This window comes from Callithrix jacchus, chromosome 14 (assembly GCF_049354715.1).
Source record: "Callithrix jacchus isolate 240 chromosome 14, calJac240_pri, whole genome shotgun sequence".
Classification (NCBI taxonomy): domain Eukaryota; kingdom Metazoa; phylum Chordata; class Mammalia; order Primates; family Cebidae; genus Callithrix; species Callithrix jacchus.
This window is the reverse complement of record NC_133515.1, coordinates 113,336,632-113,359,045: the sequence shown is the minus strand read 5'-3', so window position 1 is coordinate 113,359,045 and position 22,414 is coordinate 113,336,632. Positions and strand designations below refer to the sequence as shown.

The 22,414-nt window shown below is 54.7% G+C and overlaps 1 protein-coding gene and 1 long non-coding RNA gene across 8 annotated transcripts in view; one reads left to right on the top strand and one right to left on the bottom strand.

The window, feature by feature from the left end:
- Positions 1-15,055, bottom strand: part of PXDN (peroxidasin) — a 127,130-nt gene extending 112,075 nt beyond the window's left edge. For 3 of the 6 annotated variants that reach the window (XM_054245264.2, XM_078350048.1, XM_078350049.1), the window contains exon 1: positions 14,950-15,055. Coding sequence is in view for 3 of the 6 variants with exons in the window: in XM_054245261.2 (XP_054101236.1) it covers positions 14,397-14,596 (200 nt within the window). In the remaining 3 variants the exon portion in view is untranslated. Of the gene's footprint in view, positions 1-14,396; positions 14,677-14,949 lie in introns of those variants that run through there. The other 3 variants (XM_054245261.2, XM_054245262.2, XM_054245263.2) reach the window with 1 other exon arrangement.
- Positions 15,056-18,622: 3,567 nt separating this feature from the next.
- Positions 18,623-22,196, top strand: LOC144579358 (uncharacterized). 2 transcript variants are annotated; one of them, XR_013526789.1, is made up of 3 exons: positions 18,623-19,812; positions 20,721-20,847; positions 21,828-22,196. It is a non-coding gene; the product is annotated as an uncharacterized LOC144579358 (long non-coding RNA). The 2 variants fall into 2 exon arrangements; XR_013526788.1 differs by having other exon boundaries at positions 21,667-22,196.
- Positions 22,197-22,414: the final 218 nt, after the last annotated feature.

The following is a 22,414-nucleotide window of genomic DNA, read 5'->3' as shown; positions in this document are numbered from 1 at the left end:
TAGAGCAAACCAGGCCAGACTGTGAACAGTTTTGCTTGTGACAGCTGCTTACCGCTGCCTCTGCTGTACGTGGGCAGCCACAGTATGTGGACAGACTGCCATGGCGCATCCCACAGAAGTCAGGCACGAAAAACGCAGCTGTCCCCACGGGCCCTAGTCGGCCGACCCCCAGCTAAGAGCTGAGCCTCCAATGGAGAGCTGGCCAACCAACAATGTGTGCACTGGGTGTTGTATGGGTGAGGTGGGAACTCACAGCGTGTGCACTGGGTGTCGTGTGGTGAGGCGGGAACTCAAAGCATGTGCACTGGGTGTAGTGTGGGTGAGGTAGAAACTCACAGCGTGTGCACTGGGTGTTGTGTGGTGAGGTGAGAACTCACAGCGTGTGCACTGGGTGTTGTGTGGTGAGGTGGGAACTCACAGCGTGTGCACTGGGTGTTGTGCGGGTGAGGTGGGAACTCACAGCGTGTACACTGGGTGTAGTGTGGGTGAGGTAGAAACTCACAGCGTGTGCACTGGGTGTTGTGTGGTGAGGTGGGAACTCACAGCGTGTGCACTGGGTGTTGTGTGGGTGAGGTGGGAACTCACAGCATGTACACTGGGTGTTGTGTGGGTGAGGTGGGAACTCACAGCGTGTGCACTGGGTGTTGTGTGGGTGAGGTGGGAACTCACAGCGTGTGCACTGGGTGTAGTGTGGGTGATGTGGGAACTCACAGCGTGTGCACTGGGTGTTGTATGGGTGAGGTGGGAACTCACAGCGTGTGCACTGGGTGTTGTGTGGGTGAGGTGGGAACTCACAGCGTGTGCACTGGGTGTTGTGTGGTGAGGTGGGAACTCACAGCGTGTGCACTGGGTGTAGTGTGGGTGAGGTAGGAACTCACAGCGTGTGCACTGGGTGTAGTGTGGGTGAGGTGGGAACTCACAGCGTGTGCACTGGGTGTGTGGGTGAGGTAGGAACTCACAGCGTATGCACTGGGTGTAGTGTGGGTGAGGTAGAAACTCACAGTGTGTGCACTGGGTGTTGTGTGGTGAGGTGGGAACTCACAGCGTGTGCACTGGGTGTTGTGTGGTGAGGTGGGAACTCACAGCGTGTGCACCGGGTGTTGTGTGGTGAGGTGGGAACTCACAGCGTGTGCACTGGGTGTAGTGTGGGTGAGGTAGAAACTCACAGCGTGTGCACTGGGTGTTGTGTGGGTGAGGTGGGAACTCACAGCGTGTGCACTGGGTGTTGTGTGGGTGAGGTGGGAACTCACAGCGTGTGCACTGGGTGTTGTGTGGGTGAGGTGGGAACTCACAGCGTGTGCACTGGGTGTTGTGTGGGTGAGGTAGAAACTCACAGCGTGTGCACTGGGTGTTGTGTGGTGAGGTGGGAACTCACAGCGTGTGCACTGGGTGTAGTGTGGGTGAGGTAGGAACTCACAGCGTATGCACTGGGTGTTGTGTGGGTGAGGTGGGAACTCAAAGCATGTGCACTGGGTGTAGTGTGGGTGAGGCGGGAACTCACAGCGTGTGCACTGGGTGTTGTGTGGGTGAGGCGGGAACTCACAGCGTGTGCACTGGGTGTTGTGTGGGTGAGGGAGGAACTCAGCGTGTGCACTGGGTGTTGTGTGGTGAGGTGGGAACTCACAGCGTGTGCACTGGGTGTTGTGTGGTGAGGTGGGAACTCACAGCGTGTGCACTGGGTGTAGTGTGGGTGAGGTAGGAACTCACAGCGTGTGCACTGGGTGTAGTGTGGGTGAGGCGGGAACTCACAGCGTGTGCACTGGGTGTTGTGTGGGTGAGGTAGGAACTCACAGCGTATGCACTGGGTGTAGTGTGGGTGAGGTAGAAACTCACAGCATGTGCACTGGGTGTTGTGTGGTGAGGTGGGAACTCACAGCGTGTGCACTGGGTGTTGTGTGGGTGAGGTAGAAACTCACAGCGTGTGCACTGGGTGTAGTGTGGGTGAGGTAGAAACTCACAGCGTGTGCACTGGGTGTTGTGTGGTGAGGTGGGAACTCACAGCGTGTGCACTGGGTGTTGTGTGGTGAGGTGGGAACTCACAGCGTGTGCACCGGGTGTTGTGTGGTGAGGTGGGAACTCACAGCGTGTGCACTGGGTGTTGTGTGGTGAGGCGGGAACTCAAAGCATGTGCACTGGGTGTAGTGTGGGTGAGGTAGAAACACAGCGTGTGCACTGGGTGTTGTGTGGTGAGGTGGGAACTCACAGCGTGTGCACTGGGTGTTGTGTGGGTGAGGTAGAAACTCACAGCATGTGCACTGGGTGTTGTGTGGTCCAGTGGGAACTCACAGCATGTGCACTGGGTGTTGTGTGGTGAGGTGGGAACTCACAGCGTGTGCACTGGGTGTTGTGTGGTGAGGTGGGAACTCACAGCGTGTGCACTGGGTGTTGTGTGGTGAGGTGGGAACTCACAGCGTGTGCACCGGGTGTTGTGTGGTGAGGTGGGAACTCACAGCGTGTGCACTGGGTGTTGTGTGGGTGAGGTGGGAACTCACAGCGTGTGCACTCGGTGTTGTGTGGGTGAGGTAGAAACTCACAGCGTGTGCACTGGGTGTTGTGTGGTGAGGTGGGAACTCACAGCGTGTGCACTGGGTGTAGTGTGGGTGAGGTGGGAACTCACAGTGTGTGCACTGGGTGTTGTGTGGGTGATGTGGGAACTCACAGCGTGTGCACTGGGTGTTGTGTGGTGAGGTGGGAACTCACAGCGTGTGCACTGGGTGTTGTGTGGGTGAGGTGGGAACTCACAGCGTGTGCACTGGGTGTTGTGTGGTGAGGTGGGAACTCACAGCGTGTGCACTGGGTGTAGTGTGGGTGAGGTGGGAACTCACAGCGTGTGCACTGGGTGTTGTGTGGTGAGGTGGGAACTCACAGCGTGTGCACTGGGTGTTGTGTGGGTGAGGTGGGAACTCACTGTGTGTGCACTGGGTGTTGTGTGGTGAGGTGGGAACTCACAGCGTGTGCACTGGGTGTTGTGTGGGTGAGGCGGGAACTCACTGCATGTGCACTGGGTGTTGTGTGGGTGAGGCTGGAACTCACAGCGTGTGCACTGGGTGTTGTGTGGGTGATGTGGGATGGGAACCCACAGCGTTTTAGTGCACAGAAGTTCTGCCATTGCTCTGTTCCCCAAGTAAATTTGAATGACTCAGACTAAGCAAGGGCATTCCAAAGGCCGATGGAGAATGCCAAGGGAGAGTCGTTTTCACGTTTGTTTTTTTTTTTTAATTTTAACTTGGGAATGTGAATGTGGTCATTTTTTTAAGATGTTATTTATTTTACCACACCTGCTTGCAGAAGAATTCCAAGTAGATTAAACATTCATAGAACGTTTTAAAAACAAAAGTGTTTTTAAAACGTGAATGAAGATGTCTGCTTTAGAACAAGATGGAATTACAGGGGCAAGACTTTCTCCTCTGTCTGAAACAACCAAAAAAAAAATGACAAAATAGATGAAGCAACTGTTTTCAAGTCACTGGGCATCAGCCAACAAAGGACCAATCCCTGTGAGATGGAAAACAGATGGAGCAAGCAGAAAATGGCCCCAGCTCATTGCCTAAGAGAGAGACCATGCTGAGTACCCAGGAGACCAGGTGGCAGAACTGGCAGGACAGGGACAGAGATAAGACATGGAGTCCTCCTGGGATAGGGAGAGAAGAGTCCCAGGGGCCTGCATAGCATCCAGCATGGAGCTGAGCCCTGAGACTAGGCAGCAGAACCAGCAGGACCGAGATGAGACTCCTGAGCCCTTCAGGGATAGGGAGGGAAAAGTCCCAGGGGCCTGCAGAGCATCCAGCATGGAGCTGAACCCTGAGCAGCACACACCTGCAGGGAAACTGCCCACAGCCAGAAAAGCACCAGCCAAATGGACTACGGATCATGGTGCCCCCGACACACTGGGTCAGGAGTGAGCAGCGCCTGTTCTCATCTGCCTGACGGAAAACCTCAGGATTCACAGGCATTTGGTATGTGACATGGAAGAGCCTTGCCTCATTGCTGAAAATGATGAGCCTTAGGTAAAGCATTGCTCAAATCCTCCCTACCAAATCTTAAAGTTCCACATAACGGTGAGAACACAGAAGTATCCAGTCTTCACCGAGGTCAAAGTTCCAGTGTCTGGAATCTGCTAAAAATGGATACAGCATGAGAAGAAGGATATTATCATTTCTACTGAGAAGATTACATTCTTCGATTAAAACCAACCCAGAACAGCCACAGATGTTAGAGTTAGCAGATTATTAATATTATATTTATTTCACAAGTTCAAAACATCACAAAGATTCATGGAAGGATTCTTTTTTTACTACTCACATTAGAGAGGTGAAAGTCACAATGTCTGAGCTGAAAAATACATAAAATGAACAGTAAACTGGACACTGAGAGAGAAAGCCTTGCTGCTTTCAAGACAAAAAACAGAAACTACCCAAAGCGAAAAGCATACAGGAAAAGACACAGTAAGAAAAAATTAAGCAACGTGTGATGAGCCTGGCCTCATACAGTGTAACCGGAATCTTCAAAGAAGAGGAGACCAAGGTGGGGACAGAAAACATATCTGAAGATGAAGCACCCCCAGATTCTCCGAATGTGAAGAAATCTGTAAACCCACAAGTCCAAGATTTAAAAAATAAAATTAAAGTAAACATTTAAATGGAAAAACCCAAGCACAAGAAACACAGAGAAAACCAGAGCGAGGCGTATCATAATCAAATCGCTCAGCACCAGGGATAAGGAGAAACTCTGAGAAGCATCAGAAACACAAAGATGAAACAAAGACACAGGTGTCAGCAGATTTCTCATGGGAAACAATGGGAGAGGACATTTTTAAAGCCGTGTCGGCTGGGTGCAGTGCCTCACATCTGTAATCCCAACATTTTGGAGGCTGAGGTGGGTGGACCACCTGAGGCCAGGAAGGAGTTCGAGACCAGCCTGGCCAACATGGTGAAACCCCATTTCTATTAAAAATACAAAACATTAGCCAGGTGTGGTGGTGTGTGCCCAGCTATTCGGGAGGCTGAGGCAGGAGAATCGCTTGAGTCTGGGAGGCAGAGGCTGCAGTGAGCCGAGGTGGTGCCACTGCACTCCAGCCTGGGAGACAGAGCAAGACTCCATCTCAGAAAAAAAGCAGAACAAAAACAAAGCTGTATCAGAGAAAACCAGCAACTCAGAATATTACTCAGCAAAATATCATTTGAAAATGAAGGCGAAGTAAAGCACTTTTTAAACATCTGGAAGCTAAAAGAATTGATCACCAATAGTTCTGCACTACAAGACATTTTTTTAGAGCTCTTTAAGTCAATGGACTAAAATATGAACCTATGCAAAGGAATAAGCAGAGCTGAAAAGAACAAAAACGTGTTTCTGCTTATTTAAATCTCTAAAAAGATAACTGGCAGCTTAAATAAAATGATAAAAGTGCAGTGTGGCGTTTATGACATACATACAAACAAAAGCAGGACAACAGTATCACAAGAACCGCGGCCAGAGAGAAATGGAAATACAGGCGTACCCCTCGGACATGTCTGAGTTGGGCCCAGATCACTGAAGTAAGTTGAAAACTGCAAAAAGTTATTCACATGAATGTTCTGACCTCCTAGTACACATAAAAGTTCTACGTTCACTATAATCTAGCTGATAACGTATACAATAGCATTATGTCTAAAAAATGTACAGACTTTATTTAAAAACTATTGTATTCCTAAAATAATGTTACTAACACCTGAGCCTTCAGAGAGTTTCTTCTTTTTGCTGGTGGAGAACCTTGCTTTGCGGTTGCTGGCACTGACAGATCAGGGTGGTGGTTGCTGAAGGTTGGGGTGGCTACGGCAATTTTTTAAAATAAGACAACACGTTTGCCACATCCATTGGCTCTTCTGTTCACAAAAGGTTTCTCTGTAGTATGTGATGCTGTTTCCTAGCTTTTTATCCACAGTAGAACTTCATTCAAAACTGGAGTCAATCCTCTCAAACCCCACTGCTGCTTTATCCACTCAGTTTAGGGAATATTCTAAATCCTTCATTATCATGTCAACAATGTTCACAGCATCTTCACCAGGAGCAGTTCCATCTCGAGAAGCCACTTTTCATGTTTATCCATAGACACAACTCCTCACCTAGTCAAGTTTTATCATGAAATTGCAGCAATTCTCTCCTATATTCAGACTCCGTTTCTAATTCCAGTTCTCTTGCTGTTTCCACCACATCTGCAGTGACTTTCTCCATGGAAGTCTTTGAACCCCTCAAAGTCATCCGTGAGGGTTAGAATCAACTTCTTCCAAACTCCTGTACTTGTTGATGTTTTGACCTCCTATGAATAAAAAATATTCTTAATGGCATCTACAATGATGAATCCTTTCCAGAAGGATTTCAACTGCCTTTGCCCAGTTCAATCAGAGAACTCACTATCTATGGGAGTTATAGTATTATGGAATGAACATGCTAAATAATAAGGCTTGAAAGTCAAAATTATTCCTTAATTCATGGGCTGCAGAATAGATGTTTTGTATTAGCAGCCATGGAGACAATATTAATCTCTCTTTATTCTCCATCAGAGTTCTTGGGTGACCGGACACATTGTAAATGAACAGCAGTATTTTGAAACGAATCTTTTTTCCTAAGCAGTAGGTCTCAACAGTGGGCTTAAAATATTCAGAGAACCATGCTGCAAACAGATGTGCTATCATCCAGGCCTTGTTTTTCCATTGGTAGAGCACAAACATAGTACATTTAGCATGGTCCTTAAGACCCTAGAGTTTGGGGAATGGTGAATGAGCACTGGCTTCAGTGGAAAGTCACCAGCTGCACTAGCTCCTGACCAAGAGAGTCAGCCTGTCCTTTGAAGCTTTGAAGCCAGGCACTGACTTCTCTCTAGCCATGAAAAGTCCTAGATGGCATCTGCTTCCAGTAGAAGGCTGCTTTGCCCACACTGAAAATCTGTTGTTTGGTGCCACCTTCATCACTGATACTAGCTGGATCCTCTGGAGAACTAGCTGCTTCACCCTGCACGTTTATGTTATGGAGTTGGCTTATTTCCTTAAACCTTATGAACCAACCTCTGCTAGCTCTGAACTTGCCTTCTGCAGCGTCCTTATCTCTCTGCCTTTAAAGAAATGAAGAGTTAGGGCCTTGCTCTGGATGGACCTTTGGCTGAAGAGAATGTTGTGGCTGGTTTGCGCTTCTTCCCAAACCACTAAAAGTTCCTCTATAACTGACTGATGCAAGAAGCCTAGTTTTTGACTTGGCTCAGCTTCTGACATGCCTTCTTCTCTAAGTTTAATCATTTCTAGCTTCTGATTTGAAATAAGGGGCGTGCAACTCTTCATTTCACTAGTACACTGAAAGGCCATTGTAGAAGTATCAGTTGGGCTGATTTCAATACTACTGTGTGTCAGGAAATAAGAAGGCCTCGAAAGAGGATAAGAGGAGGAGGAACGACCAGTCAGCGGAAGTCAGAACACACACACAATTTACGTTCAGTCTGCAGTCTCACACAGGTGTGGTTTATCACACCCTAAAACAACTACAATAATAGCATCAAAGATCACTGATTACAGGCCAGCACACGGGCTCACACCTGTCATCCTAGGGCTTTCAGAGGCCAACGTGGGAGGACTGCTTAAAGCCAGGAGTTTGAGACCAGCCTGGACAAATAGCAAGACCCCATCTCTACAAAATAAAAAGTTTTAAAAAATTTTTTTTAAAAAATTCAGGCATGGGGGCGCATGCTTATAGCCCCAGCTACTTAACAGTAGCCAGGAGCAGGAGGCTAAGGCAGGAGGATTAGTTGAACCCAGGAGGTGGATGTCAAAACTTAGCAAGTGTGCTTTAAATATGTGCCCTTTTAAAATGTTGATCATGTCTGATGAGGCATATTTTTCCCTAAGGAAAAACCCTCACGTGGACAAAGGTCACAGAGGGTAACAGTCACTGGCCAAGCTTCTACTTCTGATTTAACTGCAGGACAAAAGACAGGCACGTCTGTGGGCTCCTCCTCAACCTGCATAGCTCTGCAGGGCAGGAGGCAACGGCCAGGTAGGACGGAGGGTGCGGGCTGACCGCTGCCCGCTTTCCCACAAACACCCTGCCCTGGTGCTCCGACCAGCTCAGATACGCTGGGCATCTGGAGAGGAGCAGGCTATGAACCCTGCTTTCCATGGGCTGATGACACAAGGCAGTCAGACCAGGAACAAACGAAAGCTGTCTGAACACGCAGGGCCCTCGGCCGCACGGAGCACGGCCTGCCCTTCTTCACCTCGGGCCTCCAGGCTCGGTTCCTTGGGGGTCAGCGTCTCCCACCCTCTTTGCTTGGGAGCGCTCAGATTAATAAACAGGGGGAAGCAACAGCCTGCAGAGTAAAGAGAGCAGTGAACAGAGCGGCAGTGATGGCGGGTGTCGCGTCTGAGTCACGAGATCTCAGCCATGAGACAACCCGGTCTGGCTTTGGTCTGTCCCTGCCAGCGTCAGTCACCCCGTGTGAGTACCTTTCCACCGACACAGCTTTCAGGCTTTACTACTTTGCTGTGGCCTTCTGCATCTGAAGAGAAATCAGATGGGGACAAATAGAAAGCCTATTTTATTTTCTAGACAGAGTCTTGCTCTGTCCCCCCAAGCTGGAGTGCAGTGGCCGGATCTCAACCGCTGCAACCTCAGCCTCTTGTGTTCAAGTGATTTGCCTGCCTCAGCCTCCTGAGTAGCTGGGACTACAGGCGCGTGCCACCATGCCTGGCTAATTTTTGTATTTTCAGTAGAGATGGGATTTTACCATGTTGGCCAGGCTGGTCTCGAACCCCTGACCTCAGGTGATCCACCCTCCTCAGCCTCCCAAAGTGCTGGGATTACAGGCGTGAGCCGCCATGCCTACTTTGATGACTATTTTTCAAAATAAACTTTAAAACAAATAAAACAAAAATTACTAGTGTTATCAATTTAGAAAAAAATCAGTCAGTGGAATTATTTCAGCATCAAAAAAGCGTGCACCCACCCACTGACATACGTGTGTTAAGTCACATGCGGGTAGCCTACAGCATGAAGAGTTTCACAATTCAACCAACCAGCCTTGGTCCTGGGGAGCTACTGGTCCATGTAGATATAAAATCTCCTGACTGGCATTTTTAAGTCTCAGACACGGTAAAGTTTGCCTTCTCTTAAATTGAATTGAATTCCCTCAAAAAATGTACCTTTAAATAAATCACATTTTCTTCTGTATCCCAAAAACACATGACTATCACTATTTTTTTTTTTTTTTTTTAAAGACAGGATTTCACCATGTTGGTCAGGCTGGTCTTGAACTCCCGACCTCAGGTGATCCGCCCACCTTGGCCTCCAAAGTGCTTGGATTACAGGCGTGAGCCACTACACCCAGCCTATCACTATTAAAATAATTAGTAAACCCAGATGCTGGGAAGCATGCGAGATCCCACCTGTTGGTCACTGAAGACCCGAGGTCAGCAGTAGCATCTCAGCTCTGGACCTTGTAGGAGCGGGGAAGACCTGGGTACTCCTAAGAGGCCACCCGACTCCCCAGCCCTGAGTTCCCCTCCCAGAGCACTGCCTGGGCCTGGCAGCACTTCATGCATTTGCATTTATTTCAACTGCTTCTTACTGTCAAGGGCAACGGAAAAACATTTGGATTCTCCAATCAAAAAGGTAAATCGCAAAATTAGCCAAGGGGGATCAGCATAATGCATGTAGATCTTCAAATTTTTGTGGGGGGGTCTAGGGCTGGGTCTGTCGCCCAGGCTGGAGTGCAGTGGCGCAATTCCGGCTCAGTACAACCTCCACCTCCCAGGTTCAACCGATTCTCCTGCCTCAGCCTCTGGGTAGCTGGGACCACACGTGTGCACCACCAGGCCCAGCTAATTGTTTGTATTTCTAGTAGAGAAGTGTTTGGCCATGTAGCCCAGGCTGCTCTCGAATCAGGCAATCTGCCCGCCTTGGCCTCCCAAAGTGCTAGGATTACCACTGTGAGCCACCACCACACCCTGCCCTCTTCCCCAACTTTGAGGTTCTGGAGGAGCTCTGCCCTGCAGGCTGGAAGTCTGTCTTGTGTTTACATATTTAATTTCAAATTCTGGATCTGTGCCAAGGAGGCTCCTGCCCAGACAATGCAGCATGGACTTAGACTTTAAAAGGCCCAGGTTTCACCCCAGGCAAGGCCCGCCCCAGCTTCTGGCCCAGTGGGTTCCGGGAAGATCAGGCCATCCATGGCCCCAGAGGCAGTCCTGCCCTCCAGACCCAGTGGTGAGACCTCCTGTCCACGCATGGATGACCTGAAAACTGGCATGTCACACAGACCATCCGGTCCATGAAGACAATTCCCCAAACTTGTGCTTGGGCACTGAGAAAGAGCCACTCATTCACTGTCCACTGGACTTAGCTCTGTTGGGAGGGAACTATACAGCTGCCAATCATCTGCAACCAGGGAAACGGAGTCAGAACAGAGAAGCAAGCCAAGTCGCCCACCCAAGGGAGAAACCTCAGTCTATCGCAGCTTGTGGACCCTGGATGGGACCATATGACTATATGACACTTCAAGCTGCAGCTGGCCCGCCCACCGCCTTACAAACTACAAACATCTAAACATGTTTTAAGCATCTCCATGGTGCTTTTCAAATGTATTTGAGTGGGAATAATAACGTCTTTGACTCTGTTGTGCCAATAAACATGACAGTCATCATTTGTTCCATGAAGGCAAACGCTGACGCTGAAGTCTGCAGTCCCCGAAGACGCATCCCTGTCCCGAAGAGGTATCTCGCGTAGGCTGGAGAAGCCCCGGGCTCCTGCACACTCCCTGGGACCACTGCAGCCTCCTGCTCAAAGGAGGAGAGGCCTGGTATCCATCCGTCCCCGTCCCCGGGGCTGTGGGTCCTCCCAGAAGATGCAGACAAATTCGAGGGAACTTCCCGGGAGCAGCAGGATGCGGAGGAGGAGGAGGGTGTGGAAAGTGCTGAGGGTGGAGAGCCAGGGAGTCCCCGCCAGGCCGCCCCTCTGCAGCACCACCCAGCCCGTTCCCGAGTGCCAGGCCACACGCAGTGACCTCTATGCACGTGTGAGGAGGAGAGGTCCTCTCTGAAAGGCGGCCAATTCTCCAAGGGAAGCCAGGGAAGCTCCAAGGATAAACCCTGGCCCAATGTGACTGGGGGATGCAGGAAGTCAGTTAAAAGGCCCAGAACCCACTCCCATGTATGGACAATGAGCCCCAGAGGGCCTGGGGGACCTGCAGGTGGTGGAGTCCCACAGAGCAGTGACACTGGAACCTTCTGCCCATGTGGACCCTGGCCAGGAGGTGGGCATCCACTTAGTCCAGACCACCAAGCATGCAGATTGCAAGAGCTTTACACCCCCTATCCCCAGTCCCACCAGGCCTACACACACCTGGGGTCATCTTATCCCTCCTCGGGAAGCCCCTCCCTCTCTGAGGAGGGCATGGCAGGTCGCGCTCCAGTGTGTCCAGCCAGCACCTTGGTGCAGCATGACTTTGATGAACAAAGTCTAAAATGTGACCTTCCCTGGGGTTGACAGGAGGAAAGGAAGGGGCGTAGAGCAGCATACTTTATCCTTAACACTAGCTTTTAACTACGATTGTGATAAACTTTGATTGTGGTGGATACAGAAAGACGCTGTATTTAAAAGCCAGGCATTTCTGCACAGCGGAACTGACTAAGACCTCCGGAGGACGCCCAGCAGCAGGGCCAAAGCCCCCGACCCAGGATGGAGCAGCGGCGGGTGTGGGCTGCTGCCACTCCAGAGCGCCCTTGAGACCTGCAGCCCAGGGAGGTCAAAGTGGATGCAAACCCGTCATGGTGGGTTTATTCCATTGTTTTCCAAAGCCCCAACCCACAACTGAAACAGTCCAGTATCAGGCCCCACTTAAACACACTCCCGCATTTGAGGGGAAGGAGCCATGAGATGTTTGCCGATGATTCTGTCTCCTGGGGGGGCTGAGTGGGGTGAGTCTCTTAAAAGCAAAGAGACAGTGTGATGGTTGGATGGCCCAACCAACTTTTAGGCAGGGTTTGTTTTAATTTTCATATATAGTACGTTCCCAATTTCTACCAAAAAATTTTATAGAAAATAAGTCCACATACGCGAGAGCACGGCGCTGGGAAAAAGCTGAAAGCGGACATTAAACATTTATTCGCGTCTAGCATGTTAATGTGTAACTGTCATCTCAAGCAAGAGCCTCCCAGACCACATCCCCAGAGACTCCTCAACAGATGCCCCCGAGAATGGGTCTCCCTCTTACCCCGTCCCTACCTCTCCAGGCTGCACTCCCGACGGCTCTCTCATGGCACCTGTCCACTGTGCCCAGGTCCACACAGCTACACCCTGGCGTTCTCCCAGGGGACCTGGGACTTGCTGAAAGTCAGTCACCCAGCTGGAATGCATCCAGCTGGGACTCTATTCCGGCCAGCAGCGACGCCCTCTTCCTCGTGGCCACAGGAACAGCAGCAGGAGCTGCATTTCTCTCCCAGAGCGACTGATTCCGCGGCCATAAAATGGGCATGTTCATTTCTCCAATAAAGTGTTTAGGTCTATAAGGGATTTGATCAACTTAACAGCTACTAGTCTCCCTGCCTCACAGAGTCAGTGCGACTCCACAGGGACACGTCGCAGTTCCACTGAAGGCTGCAAAGCCCTGGAAGTGTGGGACACAAACGAGGCGATGCGCTCCTTGAGGAAGTGTTGAGTCGACTATGATGTCACCCGTCTACTCCCAGCTCCTTTTTCAAATGCTGTGAAGTGTTTGTGGGCGACCACGCCATGCAAAGCGGAGCAGAGGCCCCCAGCTGTCTTCTACGACACTTATTTTTAAATGTTACTTTCAACACGCAATTAATATTCCAGAGCAAAGCATACGGCAAGCTTTATTAAACAGACCAGGTGTGAAAAATGACTTTGAGGTCCCCTTTTTCCACTGGCTCAGCAGGAATTACATTATCCAGACCCAGGAAAACCTCACGCTGCTATATTCTAAACATTCACTGCTTTCCAGTGAGATGCCCCCAAGACGTCCGGCCTGGGCTGGCCACTCCCAGGCTCTGGAAAGAAAGCCTTGGTCTCTCTCCCGAGGAGCAAGTTCCCAGGCAGAGAGGAGCGCGCGCCCCTGTCCTGCCCGCCCCAGAGCCTGCAGGAAGCCGCCTGCAACCTCGGGGACCCCTGGGAGCGGGGGATGGTCCGGGCACTTTGTTTCGGAGGTAACCACACTGGCCGCCTGCTTCCTGAATTGTTCACTCACATTTTTAGAACTTTTGCAGACTCCCTGGCGGTGCCAAACAGTCCTCTGGCTCAGCTAAGGAAAGTGAAAACTTTCTGGCCTGCAGAAGAGCAGCTCTAGAACTCAGTCACAGTCGGCGCCTGAAACGCCGCCTCCCTTCAGATTCCCGAAATGTTTAATCCAAGTCGCGTCGGAACAAGGGAGGCCTCAGCAGCGAGCTCTGGAGGCGGCTCGGTACCTGGAGACCGCGGGGCGAAGGGACTGGGATTCCGCTTTGGAGACCGCGGCGCGGGGAGGCCCACAGGCGGGATACAGTGTGTCCACCCCCACGCAATGAGCCCGGTTAGTGTAGCACAGCCGCGGACAAGGGAGAAGGGACGTGCCGGGGGCAGATACCCGCTCCGATCCCCGGCTCCGTCCAGAACCGGGCAGCCCCGAAGCTCTGTGACCGCCCCGCGGCCCCTCCCGGGAACCGGCCGCCCAGCTCACTCCGGACGCAGGGGCCCTGGGAGCGGGGCCTCGGCCGGGAACTGAGGCGGCGCTGGGGAGGCTTCCCCGGTGCGGGGGGATGGGGTGGGCACCGCGCTCCGAGAGGCTGGGGTGGGGGAAGGGGTAGGAGGAAGGGGTAGAAGGAAGGGGAGCGGAGGAGGGGAGCGAACAAGACGAGGAGGGGGCGGAGGGGGGCGGAGGGGGCCTGAGCGGGGAAAGGTGAGAGGAGGAGGGACTGCGAAGGAGGGGGAAGCGGGCGGCGCGCGGAGCTGGGGAGCGGCGGGAGGCGAGCGGGGCTTCCCCGGCGGCCCCAACAACTGCCCGCAGAGTTGCGAACAAAGGCGGATCTGGAGGCCGCGCGCACAGCGCTCAGGTCCGCCCCTAGGCGTCCCGGCCGGGACCTACAAAGGCCCAGCGGGCCCTGTGACGCCCCGATCTCCCCACGTTCCCCTTTGGAGGATCCCTGCTGCGTCCAGAGCCCCCCGCCCCCCGCGCGCCCGAGGCCCCTTTACCCTCCGCGCCCCCAGCTTCCGATCACCCCTGCGCCCCCGGATCTCCACGCATCCCCGGGCCTCAGGTCCTTGAGTCCCCGCGCCCCCAGCCTCCGATCACCCCTGCGCCCTCGGATCTCCCTGCACGCACACCGGGTTCCAGTTCCTCGCGCCCCCGGACCCCGCGCCCCCGGCGCCCCGGCCGCACTCACAGGATGGAGGTCTGCGGCGCCACGGCAGGCACGGCCTCTAACAGCAGATGCATGCAGCGCACGGTGGTGCGGAAGCAGAGGCAGCGGCTGGGACACCCGGCGCCCGGCTTCTGAGCCACCGCCGCCAGCGCGCCCCAGGCGCAGCACAGCACCAGCGCCAGCAGGCAGCGGCGCAACGGGCCAGAGGAGCGCTGGGCCATGGCCGACGGCGCGGACGGACGCTCGGACGCACGGAGCCGCCGCGGAGGGCCCGGCGCGACCACGGCCGGCTCCCGACTGCGCCCGCCCGGCCGCGGCCCACGTCCCAGCTGTGCGCGGGGGGCGGGGGGCGCCAGCGGTGCACATGCGCGCGGCTCCTCCCTGCCCCTCCGAATCCCCCAGGGCGGGGCGGGGCGAGGACCCGAGGCCCCAGCGTCCGGTCCGGGCGCCCGCATCCAGTTGGCGCGGCCCGCATGGCCTCGGCGAGCGCTCAGAGGCGCGGAGGGGAGCACCGGCACCCCGATTCTGCGCTCGGGACCCTGGGGGCTACGCAAAGCTTCTCCACCTCTCTTACCCGGGGTTCCAGCCTGCGCGCACTGTAGGTTTTTCTGTTGGCGCCCTGCTGTTTTGTAACACTTTTGAGCTCCTGCTCTGTTCCAGGCAGGAGTCCAGGCGCCTGCGCGCTCCTCTCTCTCTCCCTCTTCCTCTCCCTACCCGCAACCGCGTAGGAAATTAACGTCAAAAAAGCTCCTCATTCCTTGAGGAAACTGAAGCCCAAGTCCCAAGGCGCACAGCGAGAGAGTCTCTGCGGGAAGATGAGACCCAGGTGGTCGTGCTCCCGGGGCCTGTGAGCCACCTGCTCTCTGCCGGCCCCCTGGCTCAGCACTGCTGGCTAAATGGCAGGTCCTGTGTGGAGTCCTTGGGATGCTCACGGCCTTCAGTGCCTGCCCTCCTGCGACAGACCTAGGAGCCACCCCACGTCGGGGTTGTCCACAGGCAGCAGAAGACTTTGCAAAGGAGGGAGGTCGCGGCAGTGAAAAATACACACAAAGATGGCGTTCTCACAACGTACACATTTCTCCGATAATCCCACTAGGAGCCAGCCTTTGAATTTTACAGATAGGGAAGGTGAGGCCGAGCTGCTGAGCCCAGGCCGCAGGGTGACAGTGCCAGATTCAGAAGCACAGCATGGAGTGTTCCCACTGCAAGATTCTATCCACTCTCCAGTGGGCGCAGCTCACACTCCAGCTGCCATCTCTCCTGAAGTAGGATCTCCACACCCTCCAGTGGGTCCAGTTCACACTCCAGAGGCCATCACTTCTGCAGGGTCCTATCCACACACTTTAGTGGGGCCAGCTCACAGTCCCGAAGCCGTTACTCCCACATGATCCTAGTCACGCACCCCAGTGGCCCAGTTTACGCTGCGATGCCTTCTCTTCCTCAGGATCCTCTCCAGGCACAACAAAGGGTCCAGTTCGTACTCGAGTTGCCATCTCTCCTGCAGGACCCTAGCCACACACTCCAGTGCTCCACTTCACACTGCGGATGTCTTCACTCCTGAAGGGTGCGGTCCACAGTCTTGTGAATGCAGTTCACGCTCCACATGCCATCACTCTTGCACGATCCTGTCTACACACTCAAGGCAGTCCAGATCACGTGGATCACATCATCACTCCTGCATGACGCAATGCACACACTCCAGTGGGTTCGGTCCACACTGCAGATCCCATCTCTCCTAAAGGATCCTGACTACCCACTGCAGATGCTGAATCTCCTACAGTATCCTATCCAAAGATTCCAGTGGGTCCAGTCCCCACTGCAGATGGCATTTCCCCTGCAGGATTCTCTTCACACATTCAAGTGTGTCCAGCTGAAACTCCATATGGCATCGCCCCTGGGGGGTCCTGTCCACACACTCAAGTGTGTCCAGCTGAAACTCCATGTGGCATCGCCCCTGGGGGGTCCTGTCCACACACTCTAGTGGGTCCAGCTGAAACTCCATATGGCATCGCCCCTGGGGGATCCTGTCCACACACGCCAGTGGGTCCCGTTCAGACTCTGATGCCATCACCCCGGCAGGATCCTGTCTGCACACATGCCAGTGGGTCTGGTTCAGACTCTGATGCCATCACCCCGGCAGGATCCTGTCTACACACACCAGTGGGTCCAGTTCAGACTCCATCACTCCTCCTGGATCCTGTGCACTCTCTCCTGTGGTTACAGCTCACGCTGTGGATGTTATCTCTCCTGCTGGATTCCATCCACAGATGCTCTTGCATGTGGCACTCCCCATAGCAGAGCATTTCCTGAGAGTGTAGGAATATGAGTCAGAACACTGGGACCATCCCAGAGGCTGCCTACCACGTGCCACTCCTGAGTGTGTGTAGAACAGGGATGCTTGTGTGAATACTTCTGGATATCCATAAGGGCAGAATGCCAGGTGGGAGCTGCAAACGGTGTGTCACGCAGAGGAGGAGGACCCATCCTAGACAGGCTTCAGTACAGTCCTGCCGCTAAGTACCTGGAGCTGGAGCAGACCCCGCAGCTTTCGGACGTGCATGGACCTCAGCCAGGCCACCCTCACTTCTCGGAGTGTCACCCAGTGGCCCAGAGGCTCCCTAGTGTATAGTCGAGCCTTGCGCAGACACGCGGCCTGTACCTGCTGCCCACACCGCCACCTGCTGCCACCCTCAGGAGTCGTGGCATTTCAAGGCATCACGAATTGTTGGCTTTTCCTTCCGGTTTAACAGCGTCTCCCAAGTCACCTGTGATGATTACGTTCATGTGACCACATGACCACACTAATCTAGAATTGCTCTGAAGGGATTTGGTGGATGTGGTTAATCTCTATAATCCGTGGGCCTCAAGGGAAGGAGGTGACCTTTGATGATGTGGGTGAGCCCTGCCTAAGCAGGTGAAGGCATTGAGAGCAAAACCTGAGGTTTCCCAGAAAAGGAGAAATTCTGCCTCAAGGCTGCAGCACCAGCTCCTGATGTCAGACCTGCTGGGCTCACAACCACCTGAGCTGATTGTTAAAATCTATCAATCAATCAGCGTATTCATCCCACCAACTCACCTATTCACACCTGTAGGCATCCTTTCATCCATTCGCTCCCCTCCCTCCTTCATTCTTCCCCTCCCCCACCTCCCTCCCTCCCTCCCTTCCCTTTTTTCCTCCTTCCTCCCCCAATCCCTTCCCCCTTCCCTCCCTCCCCTCCATCCATGCCTCCATCCTATGGAACCCCTCCCATGCGTCCCTGAGACCCTGAGTGGCACAGCGTTTGTTCGAATTTGCCTAGCGTTGGCAGGAAGCCTGGGCAGTGGGGGTCAGTGCAATGATTTGCACTGAAAAAACGAGGTTTTGGTCCCCAGCTCTTCCCGGTGGTGCTGAACCTGCGTGACTGTCTTTTGCTCACGGCTTCCTGCGCCTGCCCTCTAGAGGCCCACAGAAGCCCAGCACCTCCAGGCCCCAACGTCTGCAGGTGAACTGTCTGAGCAGCACGACAGCCACGTAAGGTTCATGCTCCCCAAGCCCAGGTGAAACACCCCCCACCACGCTCCCCGGGTCCAGGTGAGACACCCCCCACCACGCTCCCCCGGTCCATGTGAGACACCCCCCACCACGCTCCCCCAGTCCAGGTGAGACACCCCCCACCACGCTCCCCCGGTCCAGGTGAGACACTCCCAAGGTGTTCCCCGAGCCCAGGTGAGACACCGCCCACCACGCTCCCCCGGTCCAGGTGAGACACCCCCCACCACGCTCCCCCGGTCCAAGTGAGACACCCCCCACCACGCTCCCCCGGTCCAGGTGAGACACCCCCCACCACGCTCCCCGGGTCCAGGTGAGACACCCCCCACCACGCTCCCCCGGTCCAGGTGAGACACCCCCCACCACGCTCCCCCGGTCCATGTGAGACACCCCCCACCACGCTCCCCTGGTCCAGGTGAGACACCCCCCACCATGCTCCCCCGGTCCAGGTGAGACACCCCCCACCGCGCTCCCCGGGTCCAGGTGAGACACTCCCCAACATGTTCCCCGAGGGTGAAACTCCCCCCCCACCATGCTCCCCCGGTCCAGGTGAGACACCCCCCACCGCGCTCCCCGGGTCCAGGTGAGACACTCCCCAACATGTTCCCCGAGGGTGAAACACCCCCCCCACCATGCTCCCCCAGTCCAGGTGAGACACCCCCCACAGACACTCCCCAACATGTTCCCCGAGGGTGAAACTCCCCCCCCACCATGCTCCCCCGGTCCAGGTGAGACACCCCCCACCGCGCTCCCCGGGTCCAGGTGAGACACTCCCCAACATGTTCCCCGAGGGTGAAACACCCCCCCCACCATGCTCCCCCAGTCCAGGTGAGACACCCCCCGCCATGCTCCCCCGGTCCAGCTGAGACACTCCCCAAGGTGTTCCCTGAAGGTGAAACACCCCCACCATGCTCCCCAGGTCCAGGTGAGACATTTCCCAACATGTTCCCGGAGGGTGAAACACCCCCCACCATGCTCCCGGGGTCCATCCAGGTGAAACACTCCCCACCATGTTTCCGGGGTCCATCCAGGTGAAACACCCCCCACCATGCTCCCCCGGTCCAGCTGAGACACTCCCCAAGGTGTTCCCCGAAGGTAAAACACCCCCACCATGCTCCCCCGGTCCAGGTGAGACATTTCCCAACATGTTCCCCGAGGGTGAAACTCCCCCCCCACCATGCTCCCCCGGGGTCCAGGTGAGACTCTTCCCAACATGTTCCCGGAGGGTGAAACACCCCCCACCATGCTCCCGGGGTCCATCCAGGTGAAACACTCCCCACCATGTTTCCGGGGTCCATCCAGGTGAAACACCCCCCACCATGCTCCCGGGGTCCATCCAGGTGAGACACTCCCTCACCCCATGTTCCCCAGGTCCAGCTGAGAAACTCCCACCCCCAAAGTTCCATGGGCCAAGGTGAGACACTCACCCCCACTGCTCCCTAGGTCCAGCTGAGACACTCCCATTCCCCACATTCTCTGGGCCCAGGTGAGACACTCCCACCCCCAGGCTCCCCAGGCCAGGTGACAGACCCCCCCACCCCAAGTTCCCAGGAATTCCCACCCCCTCTCATGACCACTTTCTAGTCCTGTTATCCGCCCCCAATCTTGGGATTTGTCCCACAGCAAATACTCCTTCCAGGTGCGCGTTGTGCCATTGTCACACACAGCCCTGGGACACCGCATGTAAAGACTCGCTTAGTCCCAGGCTGCATTCTCTGCACACGCTGCCCTGGGTGCCACAGCATGCCAGGTAGGCTGCCTGACCACAGACCCATGAAGACCACAGCGGCTGCTGTCTGAAGACCAGCTCACAGCAGGAGCTGCACTGAGACCTCCAGTGGGCTGGTGCTGGGGCCCCAGGTCTTATGGAAAAGGCCTGTTCCCTTTGCTGGATGTCACAAAGCTCAGGTGAGTGGGTCAGAGCCCTGTTCCCGGTGAGTTCTCGCTTAGTGTCAGCTCAACCACAGCAAAGGGCAGCTGGGCAGGGCACTGGGCTCCCAGGAGACCCGCGGTGAGAGGCAGCTGCAGGCTCAGAACACAGTTTTCTGTGTGCAGTTCAACCACAGAAAGGTGAGATTCTAGAGTTTAAACACTAAGCATGCAGAGTCAACACTTCTCTGCCAAAGGTCCCTTCATCTGCCAGAGCAATGGGTCAGGCACCCGGGACATGGCCAGGAGTGGAGAGGACGGGGCCTGAGGGTCCTCGCCTTGTGGGAGTCACGTCTCCACTGCTCCTGCCCCATGAAATCTTCATGTAAATTAAGCTCCACGTTTTTCTCAGGCACCAACAAGGGCTTTCTGCACAACCGGGTAATGAAGTCAGAGGGCGGAGGCTCATGTCGGGGAGAGGGGCCCAGCTAATCACCCCTCCCCATCAGGGGTCCTGGGGGTAGACGGAGGTCTCGCAGCCCAGGCTGCATGCGGAAACGGGCGACCCTCTGTCCTCCCTCCGGGAGATGGCCTGTTTCCTGCCTCCCATAAGCCACACTGGGGCTAGCCAAGGCCCTGCAGGATGGGGAAGCGCCGAGAGGGTCATGGTGGAGGGAGTTTAATCGGTGACTCTGAGGGGCGAGGCAGTTAGGGAAGCAACCGAGCATCGCTGCCACGCTCCAATCCTCGGAGGCCGGAGGCCGGGGAAGGCAGGATGTCTAACTGTAGGAGGGGCTGCCGGGGCGCGGCTGTGGGTGGATGTCTGGGAGGGCAGGGAGGGCTTTTGGAGCCACTGGGGCTGGTGCCCTCCCCTGGTCACCCAGGAGGAAGTCAGGCGGGAATGGGGCCCGGGCGGTTCCCTACTAGAGGTCGGTTTCCCAGAATAGGTGAGGAAAGGAAGAGCTGAGACAGGACCTGGAAGATCCAGCGTGAGCATCGCACCCAGCCAGCGTCCAGGGAAGTGAGCAGATGACGGACAGACAGGAAAGGGCGGAGACCCCGAGAAACTCACAGGTAGGTGAAAACACAGCCTTAAAAGCAAGCTCCTTAGGCCAACCGTGATGGATCCACCTGTAATCTCAGCATTTTGGGAGGCCAAGATGGGAGGATCACTTGAGTCCTGGAGTTTGAGACCAGCCTGGGCAACAGAGTGAGGCCTTGTCTTTACCAAAAAAAATATATATATATATATTAAGAATAATTTTTAATCCACATGGATACACGCTGCTAGGATGAGCACATTAAGTGAACGGCCGCGTCTGTGCACTGGCTGTGGGGCTCTGGGTGGCACACAGGACATAGCAGGGAGAGAGTCGCCACCGGATCCTCAGGCAGGCCCCTCCCCAGAGCTCACGCGCCTGGCCCCGGCTCCCAGCTGTGGTGCATCCTCCGTGTGCGTGCCCTGTAGGCTGAGTTAAACGTCCTCACTGAAGGTAAGCTAGAAGGTCTCAGGACGGGTTTTGCAAGAGAGGTCACAACGACTTTGCTGATAACACAGGATGTGGGAGAGAAGCCAGCCAGAAGCAAGATGGTGGCAAAGGAAACCTCTGTTTATGGTTCAGTCATAACGATTCCCATGCCGCACAGCGTGCCTAGAAGCCTGAGACAGCTACAGATGCCTCGGCCACGCCATCTGAAAATTCCCTACAGGGTCTCAAGTGGGGAGGAACCCTCAGTTCTAGGGGAATTCCCTGCCTTTTTCCCAGAACTCATGAATGATCCGCCCGTTGTTCAGCATAGAATCAGGAAATAAGCATGAAAACAGCCGCCCTTTTATTCCTCTGCTTTCTTAATCTGGTCTCACTTCACTCTGTCTTCTCCTTTCGTTTTGAGATGGGATCTCACTCTGCCGCCCAGGCGGCCGTGCAGTGGCATGAACTCCGCTCACTGCAACCTCCACCTCCCGGGTTCAAACGATTCTCCTGCCTCAGCCTCCCGAGGAGCTGGGATTACAGGCGTGCACCAGCATGCCCAGCTAATTTTTGTATTTTTAGTAGCGACGGGGTTTCACCATGTTGGCCAGGCTGGCCTAGAACTCCCGACCTAAAGCTGCCCACCTGCCTTGGCTCCCGAAGTGCTGGGATTACAGGCGTGAGCCACCGCACTCCGCCTGCCCTCTTGCTCTCGAATTCCTTCCTGCACAACACTGCTAAGAACCCGTGTGACCTCAGGGCTGAGCCCGGATTTGGGGGTTCACCTGTGATAAAGTAAGCCATGAACAGCACGGGGAGCACACTGTGTCTGCAGCTTTCCATGACTGTGTAATTACTTCAAAATTAAAGTTTGTTACAACCTTAAAAATTATAAAATTAATAAAAATCACGGTCCCAATCCTCACAACAATCGTGAACCTTGAAAATGAATTCTTGTTTTGTTTTTGCGGAAGAAGAACCTCCTGAAATGGCAGCGGGGGAGTGAGATGGAGCCAGGACTGCCAGCCCAGGCCACGCCTCCTCCCCCGGGATGCCAGCTTGCTCCGAGCCCTGCGGCCCCATCTGCAATCCCAGGTTCTCTCTGCCGACTTCATCACCTGTCCTCCGGACCTCCCCAACTCCCACCTACCCCACCAGCCTCCCCACTC